The sequence below is a fragment of the Phalaenopsis equestris genome, unplaced genomic scaffold (assembly GCF_001263595.1).
Source record: "Phalaenopsis equestris unplaced genomic scaffold, ASM126359v1 Scaffold000600, whole genome shotgun sequence".
NCBI lineage: Eukaryota > Viridiplantae > Streptophyta > Magnoliopsida > Asparagales > Orchidaceae > Phalaenopsis > Phalaenopsis equestris.
In genome coordinates this window covers 2,200,877-2,214,178 of record NW_018165040.1, presented here as the reverse complement: position 1 = coordinate 2,214,178, position 13,302 = coordinate 2,200,877, and the positions used below count along the sequence as shown (strand labels likewise).

The 13,302-nt window shown below is 34.6% G+C and overlaps 2 protein-coding genes across 4 annotated transcripts; both read right to left on the bottom strand.

The window, feature by feature from the left end:
- Positions 1-2,934: 2,934 nt before the first annotated feature.
- Positions 2,935-6,914, bottom strand: LOC110029665 (protein JASON-like). Of its 2 annotated transcripts, none has more exons than XM_020732061.1 (8): positions 6,710-6,914; positions 6,499-6,622; positions 6,328-6,376; positions 6,142-6,233; positions 4,601-4,791; positions 3,974-4,511; positions 3,649-3,731; positions 2,935-3,192 (listed from the first exon to the last, which is right to left on the bottom strand). In XM_020732061.1, the coding sequence occupies exons 1-8, from the start codon at positions 6,862-6,864 to the stop codon at positions 3,144-3,146; spliced, it is 1,281 nt and encodes a 426-aa protein (XP_020587720.1). In that variant the 5' UTR covers positions 6,865-6,914; the 3' UTR covers positions 2,935-3,143. The 2 variants fall into 2 exon arrangements, with proteins under 2 accessions (XP_020587720.1, XP_020587721.1); XM_020732062.1 differs by having other exon boundaries at positions 6,499-6,612; positions 6,710-6,743.
- Positions 6,915-9,429: 2,515 nt separating this feature from the next.
- LOC110029664 (pentatricopeptide repeat-containing protein At5g01110) lies at positions 9,430-13,294 on the bottom strand. Of its 2 annotated transcripts, XM_020732060.1 has the most exons (3): positions 10,978-13,294; positions 9,981-10,083; positions 9,430-9,585 (listed from the first exon to the last, which is right to left on the bottom strand). In XM_020732060.1, the coding sequence occupies exon 1, from the start codon at positions 13,217-13,219 to the stop codon at positions 11,036-11,038; it is 2,184 nt and encodes a 727-aa protein (XP_020587719.1). In that variant the 5' UTR covers positions 13,220-13,294; the 3' UTR covers positions 9,430-9,585; positions 9,981-10,083; positions 10,978-11,035. The 2 variants fall into 2 exon arrangements, with proteins under 2 accessions (XP_020587719.1, XP_020587718.1); XM_020732059.1 differs by lacking the exon at positions 9,430-9,585 and having other exon boundaries at positions 9,829-10,083.
- Between the last annotated feature and the right edge of the window lie 8 nt (positions 13,295-13,302).

Below are 13,302 nucleotides of genomic sequence, written 5' to 3'. Positions count from 1 at the left end.
ATACATATATATATATATATATTATTTATTTATTTATTTATTTATTTATTTTTATTTTATTTTTATTTTATTTATTTATTTATTTTTTTTGCGGTTTTAAAGTAGCATTTAGGGAGAGAAGCAGGATTGAGGCGTCTGTGATTGCGGCAAATATTGCCAAAATAATTCTAGAAACTTCGCATGGAAAACCAAAAAATTTTGAAATTTGTTATAACTATTACACTATTAGTTAATATTAGAAAGTATAAATATAACGGGAAAAAAAAACATAAGATTTATGTTTAAATAAACTCCTGAGAGAGAGGGGGTTATCTATGATTTAAAATTTTAAAGTACACATATGTAAATCTTTCTAAAATATTCACATCTTAACATAAATATATCATAATATTTTGATAGATTATTTATCAAATTAGATATCTCAACATATGCTACATATTTGGCAACAAATAATATTTATTTTCAATTATATAAAATATAAATCAAGAAAAAATAAAACATATTACCATAAAAAGAATACGTTGCGACGATTAAGGTTCATTCAATTTCAGCGTAATTAATTAAGAGAGAAAAAAAAAATTGAGTTCATTCTTGCCATAAATAATCGTTTTAAGAAGCTTATAATAGAAATATGCCCTCTCATTGTAGTAAAATTATTGCGTCCGCACTCAGTGTAGTGGGCCAATACAAACTCTTCTTTTACCAAAAAGTGTATGTCAGTGGGCCCACTTTTAATTTTTTTTTTTAATTTCATTGGACGGCGCACGCGACGCAATAATCCCTCCTCATCGCATGAATTGGTCCACTACAAGTTTTGTCTCCGCTAGTTCTTCCAACTTCCGAGCAGCAAAATTTAAATACCCCGCATCAACATTGAATGATTGCTCCTCCTCCTCCTCCTCCTTAGGTCTTCTTCTTTTTCTCCTTGATCCTCTTTTTCAATGCAACTTCTTCGTCAATTTCTTCATCATGGTCCGATCTTCCCATTGACATATTGCTAACAATCAAAGATAAATTAGAGCTTCATCATCGCTCTGATCTCATCTCCTTTCGCACAGTCTGCTCTCATTAGTGTTCTATCATTCCTCTGTTTGAGAAATTGGTGGCGGAATCAATAATTTTGTGTTTTTAGTGGTAAGTTTTTTTAATTTTGATTATCAATAATTTTTCCATGGTTTGAGAAATTCATTTTAGAGAGTTGAGTATTGATACTGAATATATTTATCAATGTTACACCCGATGTACTTATTCTAATGCAGTATATTTGTCGCATATACGAATATTTTTGACAGAAAAGTTATATAACGAAAAGCGGTTTCCTTATATGGTCATACATATAAGATGATACAGTGGGTCCCACTGTCATACAGCCGCGGCTGTGATCGGAGAGTTGTGCGCTGTCCGCATGCAACAATCGCTCAAACCTTACAAAAAATTACTTTATTATAATATTTTTTTTGGAAAATATAATTAATATGGTCAAGAAAAACAAAAAAAATTATAAAAACTAATAATAGTAAACTGTGATGAATTACGTGAAGACTCAAATTGATGCACGCGTAAATATCATGTAAAGATACTATTATTAGTATTATTTTTTTATATTCCAGAAATAATAATAATAATAATATCTTTAACAATCGCATAAAAAAATCATCGGACAAGTTTTAGTTATTAAATTTATTTAAAACTAGTTTAATAATGTAAATTCAATGATTAAAAAAAAACCTATCATAATTAGATTTAAATCAGAATGTTCTAATCCAAATTTCCTTGAAAGAAAAAACTTATTGAAAATTTGTTTGGTGAATTTTGAGATGTAAAAACTACCTTTCTCATGCGGCGACCTGGATAAAGTGTAAGAATGAGATGTTTAGAATTTAATGTGGCTGGTGACAATAAAAACAAATCTATTTTCTTACTTCTTTCGAGTGCATAAAGAACATTGGCTAACATAGAGTTTGTTCTTTAAAGTAACTGGATTGTCAGTGTGGTATTCTAGCATGTCACCCTAAAGTCTCCTCCAAATCTCCAACTGACCCAATCTTAGATTTTAGGTATGAAACCCTGAATCAATTTGGTAGAAATCTATTTTATCACCCTAGCAGCACCAATTTGCGCCCATAAATAAATATTTTCCTAACATTGCATTGAAACGTTGTACTTATCGATAACCCAGAAATTCAATGGGGGTACCACTGAGTAGAGAATTACACCGCCCTTCTGGATCATAATGCAATCACAACAAATTTTACATCACAATAGGTTTAATTGAAATGTAAAATGTAAATGAAGTTCAAATGAAATACTATCGCATTTATGAAATAAGAGCATTTCTTCTTAAGCATTCATCCAATTCATTGCAGAAAAAAAAAAGTAAAATGAAGATAATTACATAAGCAGTAGCAGAATTAATAGAATCATGTAATAATATATTTGTACCAACAAGAAACATATGTCTACCTACCCTCCTTCCGAGCGTATAGGTATGTTTAATATTCAATTAAGTTTACACAACTAGCAGAGATGCGAAGGTGGGTAAAAAACTTCACAACTCATGGTAAGGACCCTATTCACTTACACCAATTATCACCTAGAAGGTCTTAATAGAAACAGCTGATGAAATATATTTGTTTTAAAAATTACACCGCCGCCGAAACTAATTCACTATAGCCAACCGAAAAATATGAGTATAATATAATTGTAAAGTCACCGTTCTTCTGATTCTTAGTTTAACTTACAACAGAAGGATTGATGTGCCTACTGCAAATATTGTCAAAATAATTCTAAAAAATTTGCATGGAAAAGCAATAAAATTTGAAACTTTTTAGAACCATTACACTTTTTTTTTTTACTTAAATAATATAATGATGATTCGTTTTTTTACAATTACACAATCATATATTTTGTCCATAAAAAAAAATAATACGGGAAGAAATTTACCCCGAACAAAGCCTTAACCAATTAATTTGATTGGGTCCCTAAAATCAAATTATTATTAAATCCACAACTTAATTTCAAGCCAAATTCCATAAATTGAAGCCGATTTAACGCACATAATTGGATAAACTCGAAATTGGAATGTTCACACCCCACTAATTGATATGTAATACTTTCGACATGCCAACAGACCTAATTACATCTCATACTCTGCTCTCATCTTCGATACCCACTAATCCTCCATCAAGCTTCCTGAAATAAAAATAATAAGTATAAAGTTATATTGTGAAAACAAGAACATGAAAAACAATAGACCTAATTACATACATACTTATACTTATAATATTTATATATATATATATATATATATATATATATATATAAATATATATATATATAACACAATTGATATTTATATTTATAACACCTTGCTATCAAAAAGCTATGCATAAAAAGGTGTATTTTCCTTTTAAAACAAAGTAATAGTGCAGTTTTTATGTGGTATCCTAGATTTGAGTGTTATGTATGCATGCATGAAAGTTTAGGTGTTAGATATCTAAATAAATTAAAATTGTGAGGTGTGTATGTAAATGCAGTGATGTCAAGAAAAAAAAAATGATAGATAATCTGATGCACTGTTCTGAAGCATGCAATCATGTGGCGATAAAGAAAAATTGAGCATATAAAATAAAATAGTGAAAAACAAACCTGGGAGGATAAACCCTTTCATCCCATAAGGCCTTCTCCAGCCTCACTTCAAAAGGTGTGGCATGCCAACTAACTCTTTGATCCTGGAATTAATGCACATATTTAGCGATTATCACTTTGATGCTTTTAAGCCTACACATAAAAAATATGTATTTCACTTTTAAAAAGTGGTAATAGTGTTATTTTTTGATTTGATATGAAAGATTTCAGTGTTGTGTGTGTAAATATTAAAGTTTAGGTGTGAGATATGCAAATACATGAGAATGGTGTGCTGTGTAAGTAAATGCCCCAAAAATATGATATTTGAATGAAAGGTTTAATAGACCTCCTTATACTTCGTCGTCGAATTTGGAATCCCATTACCATCCCATTGTTTCGGAGAGATGCGTGAAAGCTCCTCATCGTTCGAACTAGCTGCAGCAGCGATGATAATCGGCCCATCTTCGTCGGGACTTTTATCAGAATGAGAAGGTTCAATCATGTTCTTCTTCCCATCCTTCGGCAATGGAGGTCTCAACTCCTTGTCTAGGGAAGAAGGTTGAGCCTTTTGTGTCTTCTCCCTGTCTTCACATAGAGCATATGAACTTTGAGAGAGTGCTGGAACAGGATAAACAAATTGAGCTCTGATCCTGTGGTTGAACTTCTCCCACTTCGGCGGATATATGGTTCCTGGTGTTTGCATCTCATCCAATAAGTTCAGTGGAGTAGGATAAGGTGACTCAGAACCATGTGGTTGTATCCCATCTTCAGTTTGAGGGGATATATCTAAGCCAGAAGAATTTATTTTCCCAGCTACAGAATGATTCAACTCTTCGAACCTTACTATCTTCCTCATCTCATCATTATTTTCCTCATATTTGCAGCTAAATAACAAAGAAAAATAAATATAAAATTTAATTGATCATAAACAGTGTAATTTTAATTTTTTTTAGCAAGGATTGAGGAGTTCTACCTTTCGAGTGTATCTTCTTTGAAAATTAAGGTTTCGGGATCCTTTGCAGGAAGATTATCAGTTTTTTCAAGCTGTTGGTCCCAGTTGATCTTTATAGAGTGTGGATCAGAAGCTGCAGATTGCTGAACTGATGCTTGGCGGATTTCGATTGGAGTTTCTAGTATAGCACCACAAGTTTTGAGGAATTTTGCCTGTAAAAATGTCATGCAGAGATTGTTGTCAATAAATAAATTCGCCGAGGAAACAACCCTTAAATTTTATATTTATGACAAATAATCACTCAGCAAACAAATGAAACGACAACAACTTCAAAATAATTGTCATTACTAAAGCTACACATACATAAAACACTGATAATGCTTCATCAATTTCAAAACAGTTTAGCTTAAAACAAGAAATAAGAATGGTGTTATATGAATCCAATCAGGCATATCACGAAAACCAGTCAATCCATACGTGATCTAATACTTTAAGGGAATAGTGTTTTGTTAGCATAGAGGAAAATGTTAAATTAGGAGAGTGTTATTTGTTATCTAGTGATTATTTGTAATCTGCATTGTTTCATCATTTTGAATTTTCAAGCAAAAATGATTTTTTATTTTTCTAAACTCAATCATTCTTAGCAGTCAAACCATGATCTTTTTGTTAGATCCCATCTAGACTTAGCCATGCACTTTTGGTTGGGTCTCTTCTAAATGTAATTAAGCCTTTGTGACTATGCTATCGTCGCTCCCATTTGGACTAATTATACCCTTGATTTAGTCGTGTGCTTTTGACAAAATCTCTCTAGCATAATAATGCTCTTGTGTTTACAAAATTCATACTGTGTACTTTAAGATTAACTTCTAACTTGATGACATGAATTAACTGAATAGGCCTAGACGAATGTCTAGCAAGCTACATAATAGCAATCCTGATCCAAATATGATTATAAGTCTAGTTAAAATAGTTCTAATTACATATAACTAAGCTATCTCATTCACTTCTTTTTATAAATATTTTTTATAATCTATGACGATGGTTCAACTACCTTAATAATTAAGTGATCTCGAGCTTTATAATCAATGATGATGGATCCATGTAACTTTGATTATAACATTTTTACCTTTTTAAAGGTTAGTTATTAGTGCTCATTGCACTTCTACGCACTTTTAATCCCATTTAAATTTAGAGATTTAATCATTCTTATCACATAGATTTTCTATATAAAGATATTTGACTCATTTGATTATGATAATTTACCATTTACTTCGTAGACTAACTCATTTCAAAGTGTGCATTATCTTATAAGAATGTTGATATTCGAATAGAAAAGGTGTACAAAATTGGCTGGTGCTGTGGTGCAAAGTCTCAGCAAATATTTTGACACAACGCTCCCTTTTACAGATCATTCTTCTCTATCCCATAGTTTTTCTTCCTGAACTTGCTAAAAAGCTCGAATTTGCATGGTAACAGTGCTGTAATACACAGTTGAAAAAAACAAAGTAGTTAATGGGATAAGAAAATATAAAATCAGAGTAAGGTCGGAGTCCAACACACACCTCTTGCCTTAGTTTCTCGTTAACACTATCATCCCCGTCAAAACTCTCTTGGATAAACACCTGTTCCGCTTTCCCAGTAGGAGAGCCTCTCTCTTTCAATAATCAATGAAAAAAGATAAGAAAAAATGTCAGCCCGACTAAAACTTGTTCAAGGTGATCAAGATCCACCAGTGAATACTTCATTACCTTCAGATAAAACCATTGAAGAGTACTGATTCCTATCCAACACCAGATCCTAGAATTTATAAGACAAGAAAAAAAAAAAAAAAACAGTGAATGGGCACAGAGAGTGACGATCATCTAATACCAAATCGATTCTTCAATCAAACCAAACAGAGATCGAAGCTATTATCCTACCCTCCTCTTCCAGGAGTAGAACTTGGATAGCACATGGCATTTTCGGCTGCCATCATCTTTGATCCTGAAGCACCCCAAGAAGCAGCCCATTTCCTCCACTGACCTCCAGAGAACCTGCAATCCACTGCCCCAGAATCATGCAAGAAAACTATAGAATCTTGAGAGGGAGAAATCGATTCATGGATGAATTAGGGTTTCTGAACTCGTTTACCTCCTCTTCTTCTCAACAAATTTGAAATTGGTACTCCAAAAAAACAAATAAAGAAATGTAGTTGAGTTAGGCAGCAACGGGAAATAAAGAAGAGATGCGAGGGGTACAAATTTAACCATATAAGTGGACCGGACCGGTTTACAACGGTTCACCATATCGCACGTGCGACGCGGTCTAATGAGCAGCGCACTTTGTGGACTTTAGCATGCGTTATATTATTTAATGCGACCATAATCATTATTAATTAGTAATTATTATTCGTATTAAATAAAAAATAAATCGTACTTCTTTATTTCATAAAAGACGGACAAAGATTTGTTTTTTAAAAGATTAATTTTAGTGCATTTACATACACACCACCACCACCTCTTTATCTAATGCACCACCTGCATTGTATTTTTTACATTTATATCCTCCAAATCTCTTACATCACATTACAATTATCATTATTTCAACTAAAATATTAAAAGCAAAATACACATTTTCACACAACAAGAATTATTAAAAACAAGAAAAACAAAATAGCCAAATTGATAAATGATGAGCATTGAAAAAACTATAGCAACATAAAATAAAATTAATTACGTGCGAATAATCCGCTCATGCACATGGATACACTGGGGGTGTACTCGGGTGTATTCAAGATAGGGTTGTAGATGAGTCGAGCTAAGGTTGTCTGTCAATTTGTGAGATTGAGCTTAGATGATGATCTTGAGCTGGGCTCGTAGTGGCAACAACCGACTTGTGAGCTCAAACTAAAAATTCAATTTTTATTTGAGCTCATCAGATAAGCAATTGATGGCAGGAAGGAGGAGATGCAACGACAGCTCATCAAAAAATATATCGAAAAAAGTAGCAGTAGTCTAATCGAGTCAACTCGCGAGTAAATGAGCCAAGCTGAGACGAGGTTGAGCTCAAGTTTGAGCTCGAGCTCGTGGCTTGATAAGCTATGCTCATGAGTTCATTAACGAGCCGAGGTCGAGCCTGCACAGACTCGGCTTATTTACACCCCTAATTTGGGGTGTACTTGGGGTATACTCCGAGGGTACATTGTACACCCCTAATTCGCACATACCTATGACCGCACATAATATTCTCCCCAATAATAGACCTATATCTCAATCACATAAGTATAATAAATATCATTTCCACATAAATTTTTCAACTTTTAAAATATCTCAGCCATATAAAATATTTAATATAACTTACTATTCTATATTATCTTCCATCTTCAGAGTATTACAATGCAAGTTTACAACCTTTCATTGTCAAGAGTCTATTTTAGGAGAGCACTGCAACAAAATATCTGATATTCTGACATCAAATGAATGAAAGCAAATAAATAAATGAGATGCAATAAAGAATAAAATAAACAGAATTTCTTTAATTATTATCACATTGTTTTTCTAATGACTTGCAGTCAAAATAATTGTGCAGAATTAAAAGAAAGATTTACATACGTATTCCTAGGGCTGTCAAAAAAGCTCGTTGTTCGCGAACAGCTCGTGTTCGGCTCGTTTATTTGTAAACGAGTCCTAAATGAGCCATATACGAACAAGTTTTTAAAGCTCGAATTGTAAACGAGCCGAACACAAACAACTCTTTGTTCGCTCATGTTTGGCTCGTTTTAGAGCTTAAATCATAACATCTCGTGTGATAATGTGATTAGTGTCTTCTTTTGTATATATTTGGTTCAGGTTCAAATCCCACACTTTACATCTATTTCTTTCAATTTAATTTTTCCGAGCCAATTTCGAGCCGAACAAGAACACAAATATTTAAATCGAGCCGAACACGAACACACTGTTCACGAGCCAATTTCGAACATGAGCCGATTTTGAACACAAGCTATTTCGAACGGGCCGAACACGAGCCAAACCTGAGCTCGCTCAAGCTCGACTCGTTTACAGCCCTACATATTCCTATGCATTTACATATCTAACGCTTAAAACTTTAATTTTTACATTCATGCCGCCTTACCCACGCATGAAAATGTGCATTTCCCTGTCTAAAAGTTAAACTAATGGTAACTTTCATGTGATATGAAACATTTGTGTGGTATTAAAATAAAAAAGTAAAGTTTAGGTGTTAGGAATGTAAATACGTATGAATTGGGCGGTATGTATGTAAATGCCTTGAAATATGAATATGCATGCTGATGGAGAAATTATAAACCAACTAGTGTTACAATCATAAGAAGATCACTGGAGGCATTCTTAACTTGCCATCAATACTTCTCCAACTCGCAACTAATACAATCTAGAACGAAGTTTAAGATGACAAAACTTGATGCTTTAAACATGTAAAAAGAATTGAGGATTTTATAAGAACATAAGAGAGATTTGCATGCATACCACATAATTTTCATGCATTTATAAATCTAACATCAAAACGCAAAAATTAAGTTAGGGTCCGTTTGGGGCAGCTTATAAGTGCGGGCGGCGTTTTCAAAACGCCGCCGTACCGTTTGGTTCGCCCGTTTGGTTCGCGCTTTTCGTCAGCTTATCCGAAACTGCGTTTGGGTTTTTACACTAAACGCAGGCCGCGGGTCAACCCCCGAGGCCAGCGGGCACAAGCTGCCCCAAACGGACCCTTATATAGCATCCAAATGTTTAATACCGCATCAAAAACATCACTTATATTATTTTTTTTAAAGTAAAACATGCATTGTCATGTATATGTTTTTGCCATAATTACGACAATGAAGTATTGTATAAAGAAATATCAAACTTTACATGTAAATACGTAAAAATTTTATGGTACACATGTAAAGCCCGCAACAAAAAAATAAACCTAAATAAATCCTAATTCACATTTATAGCCCATCCCCCCTCTTCTCAATTCTTCATTACATCTCTAGATGAGAATCCAGCTGTCTGCAATTGTGAAAGGGAAAAAAAAAATACCGGAATATAAATCCCCACAAGAGTTGTTTTATTAGAGCATAAAAAGGAAAGATTTACATGCATACCACTTAATTCTTACATATTTATATATCTAACACCTCAAGTTCAATTTTCACATATCCGCCGTCTCACCTATGCATGAAAAGATGTATTTCACCTTTTAAAATTAAAAATAGAGGTATGTTTTATCTACCATTAAAGATTTGGGTGGTATAGATATAAAAAAGCCAAATTTACATGTTAGATATGCAAATACATAGGAGTTGAGTGTTATGCTTGTAAATGCCCCGGAGAAATAATAACTTCATGAGAAATTTAACTGCACATAAGAAAAATAGAAGAAGACTCTAGCTCATACTACATACCTCTCCACAGCCTCACACACAATGCAAAAAAGCTCTTTTCCCTCAAAATTCAACTGCTCTCTCGGCTTGATGGCCAAACTATACGGCTCGACACCAAGGCCCCCTGAAGTTAAAAGCATTCCATTAAAGGCTGCTGCAGGTATAACAGCTAATAACAAGGAATCATTAAAAAAAAAACTAACAAATTGCATGAAAACACTTTATAGAAGCATAAAATTATCTTTTGCATCAAAAACGATTTTCATTTAAATGCATTTTAAGAGTATACATTTTAGGCGCGAGGGATGTAATCAAAAACAATTCTTGCAATTCTTATGTGAGGTATGAGGTAAATTTCCTATGCAAAACCTCTCTGCAACATGAGGTATGCAAATACATAAGAATTGTGTGCTAAGTATGTAAATTTCCAAAGAAATGTGAACAACTTCAGTTGTGTCCTTAAATTGAGCAACACCTTAAATTGAGCAACACAACTGCACAAATATGCAACATAAAAATTCTGACGGGTACCACTCTTACTTTACACATACAAGTTGACACCATGGTAAACATAGCCATTAACATAATTCTTATAGTTAATTGTTAGGAAGATTTGCATAAATACCACTCATTCTTATGTATTTATGCATCAAAGACACTAAAGTTTAATTTTACATATATTCCACCTTAACTATGAATGAAAATGTATATTTCACTTATTGGAAGTTAAAATAGTGGTATTTTATATGTAGTGTGAAAGATTGGGCATTATAAATGTAAAAAAAGAAAGTTAAAGGTGTTAACTTGTAAATGCATAGGAATTGGGTGGTATGTATGTAAATGCCTTCATTCAATAACTCGAAAGAAAATTAATTTACTCACTCCAAAGCAATATTGAGTTAATATCCCCACAAACATTTAAACAAGGCTGAACTTTACAGCACCAAAACAAAAAAAAAGAGCTTTCGACATGCCAATCAAAGAACAAGAAGATAGATTGAAAAGGAAATTTTGTTACCATATTTATAAAAATTTGCACTGCCAGAAAGTTTCAGTGAAGCAACAAAACACAGATCTTAGAACTTATCATCTGGTACAAAACCTCTCTGCAACATCTCATCATGCAACCTGAATGCTTCCTTCAAGTTCTCAGCAGCAACATATCCATTTATGAGAGTCGTATAAGTAAACTTATTAGGTAGAATTCCCCTAACGGCTATTTTTTTAAACAAGTAACGTGCTTCCTGAACACTACCAAGCTCACAATATCCACTGATGAGCGCATTATATGTGGAAATATCCGATTTGATCCCTTCACTTTCCATTATTTTCACCATGGAAACAGCTTCCTCCATTTTTTCTTCCTTCACAAACCCATTAACCAAAGTGATATAAGTTATTCTATTTGGAACAATATTACTGCTTTTCATCTCGATCAAAAACTCTTCAGCCTTAAACACATTACCAGAGCAACAAAAGCCTTTAATAATGGAGTTGTAAGTCACAATATTCGGCGTAATTCCTTTTTTACACATTTCATCCCGCAGCTTCAATGCCTCAACAACATCCCCCTTTGTACAATAACTATCGATTAGTATGCTATAAGTGATGGAGTTAGGCATAATTCCTCCATGAATCATACCATCCCATAACTCATAAGCTTTCTCCATGTCGCCTTCTTTGCAAAAACCATCAATTAAGGTGTTATATGTAACAACATCTGGCTTAACATGTTGACTTATCATATTATTGAACAGCTTAAAAGCTTCCTCCATCCTTCCCTCTTTGCAAAATCCACGGATAAGAGTTGTAAAAGTGTAAAAATCTGGAGTAAATCTTCTTTCCATCATCTCCATGAAAAGCTTATTAGCTTCTGAAAGCTTTCTTTCCCTGCACATTCCATTCAACATTGTGTTATATGTGACCAAATCTGGAAAACAGCCATGATTTATCATCTCATCATACAACTCTCGAGCTTTCGACATAGAACCGATCCTGCAAAATCCATTAATAAGCATTGTATAAGCAACAGTATCTGGAATCAAATCAAAAACCTTCATCTCTTCAAAATAGTGCATTGCTGAGTTCAAATCTCCCCATTTAGTAAACAAATTAATCAAATAGCTAAAGGTTAACATATCAGGAAGAAGATGTTGGTTCATAATCTCCTGATATATCCCCACTGCCTCCTGAACTTTTCCGTTTTTACATAAACATCCTAGCAGAATGTTAAATGTAGAAGTGTTTGGAACCAATCCGCTCCCAATCATCTCATGGTGTAGCTCCTTGGCATTCTCAAACTCTCCTTGTCTGCAAAATCCATTCATAATAGCATTATAAGTTGAAACATTAGGCTTCAACCCCTTACTTACCATTGAATTCAATAGTACTAATGCTTCTTCCAGATGCCCGCTGCGAGAACGAGCATCAACCAATGTGTTGTAAGTCACGAGATCTGAAAAAACTCCTTTTTTCTCCATTTCGTTCATCAGTTCATCAGCATCTTCGAATCTCCCTTCTTTGCACAGAGCATTGACTATGATGTTTAGGGTGTATGAATTCACACGGGTTCCCATTTCAACTACTTCTTCGTATAAATTCCACACCATGTGAAGCCAATCGGCTCGCACCAATCCAGCAAGAAGGCTGTTGCAGGCATTGACGGAGACTGAAATACGCCTCTCCTTCAAAACCCTAAAGGCCTCTGCGGCCTCCCTCAGTTTTCTAGCCTGGACATAGGTGCGGATTAAAAGGTCGAAAACGGAGGGGTTCGAGTTACAGCCGTGGTAAGTGGACATAAGGGCATCTATGATCTGTGACCTCGAGCTACCTCGTCGGCGAACCATTCGGAGGATAAGGGATTGAGCATCGGTGGAGCGGCGGTTTAGAACTGAGACGTGGATCATGGCGCCGAGAGACTCCGATGAGAACTTCGAGCTGGAATTTCGAGCAAGGAGATTGACAAATTCTTGGCCAAGAAGAGGGGCTCGTCTGCTGCATTTGTAGAGGACGTCGAGGATCACGGAAGGGGTTAGGTTGGTTAAGGAGTTGGGAAGGAGAGAATTTTGGGTTTTGCCGCTTTGGAGATCGGAGATGATTTGGTCGGAGATGAGTTGGTCGGAGGGGGAAGAAGAGGTGTGAGATTGGGTTGCCGATTCGCCGTGGATGGTGGCTCTCCTGAGGGTTAGCTCCTCTATAGAGCACGGGAAGTGAGGAGAGAAGCGAGAGAGTTTGGCCGCGCCAAGCAGAGGGTGCGCCATGTCCAAGCTAGAACTCTTGCCCCCATGAATCCACTTCCACACAAATTTCAGGCTCTCGCGGCCCCAAACCTTAAAGTTTTTTA

Excerpts from the sequence above, each read along its gene's own strand:
- LOC110029665 (XM_020732061.1), bottom strand. The coding sequence starts at position 6,864 with ATGGTGAACCGTTGTAAACCGGTCCGGTCCACTTATATGGTTAAATTT. Across the intron at positions 4,792-6,141 it reads ACGAGAAACTAAGGCAAGAG|GCAAAATTCCTCAAAACTTG; the intron begins GTGTGTGTTGGA and ends ACATTTTTACAG. Across the intron at positions 4,512-4,600 it reads AAAGAAGATACACTCGAAAG|CTGCAAATATGAGGAAAATA; the intron begins GTAGAACTCCTC and ends TTTGTTATTTAG.
- LOC110029664 (XM_020732060.1), bottom strand. The coding sequence starts at position 13,219 with ATGGCGCACCCTCTGCTTGGCGCGGCCAAACTCTCTCGCTTCTCTCCT.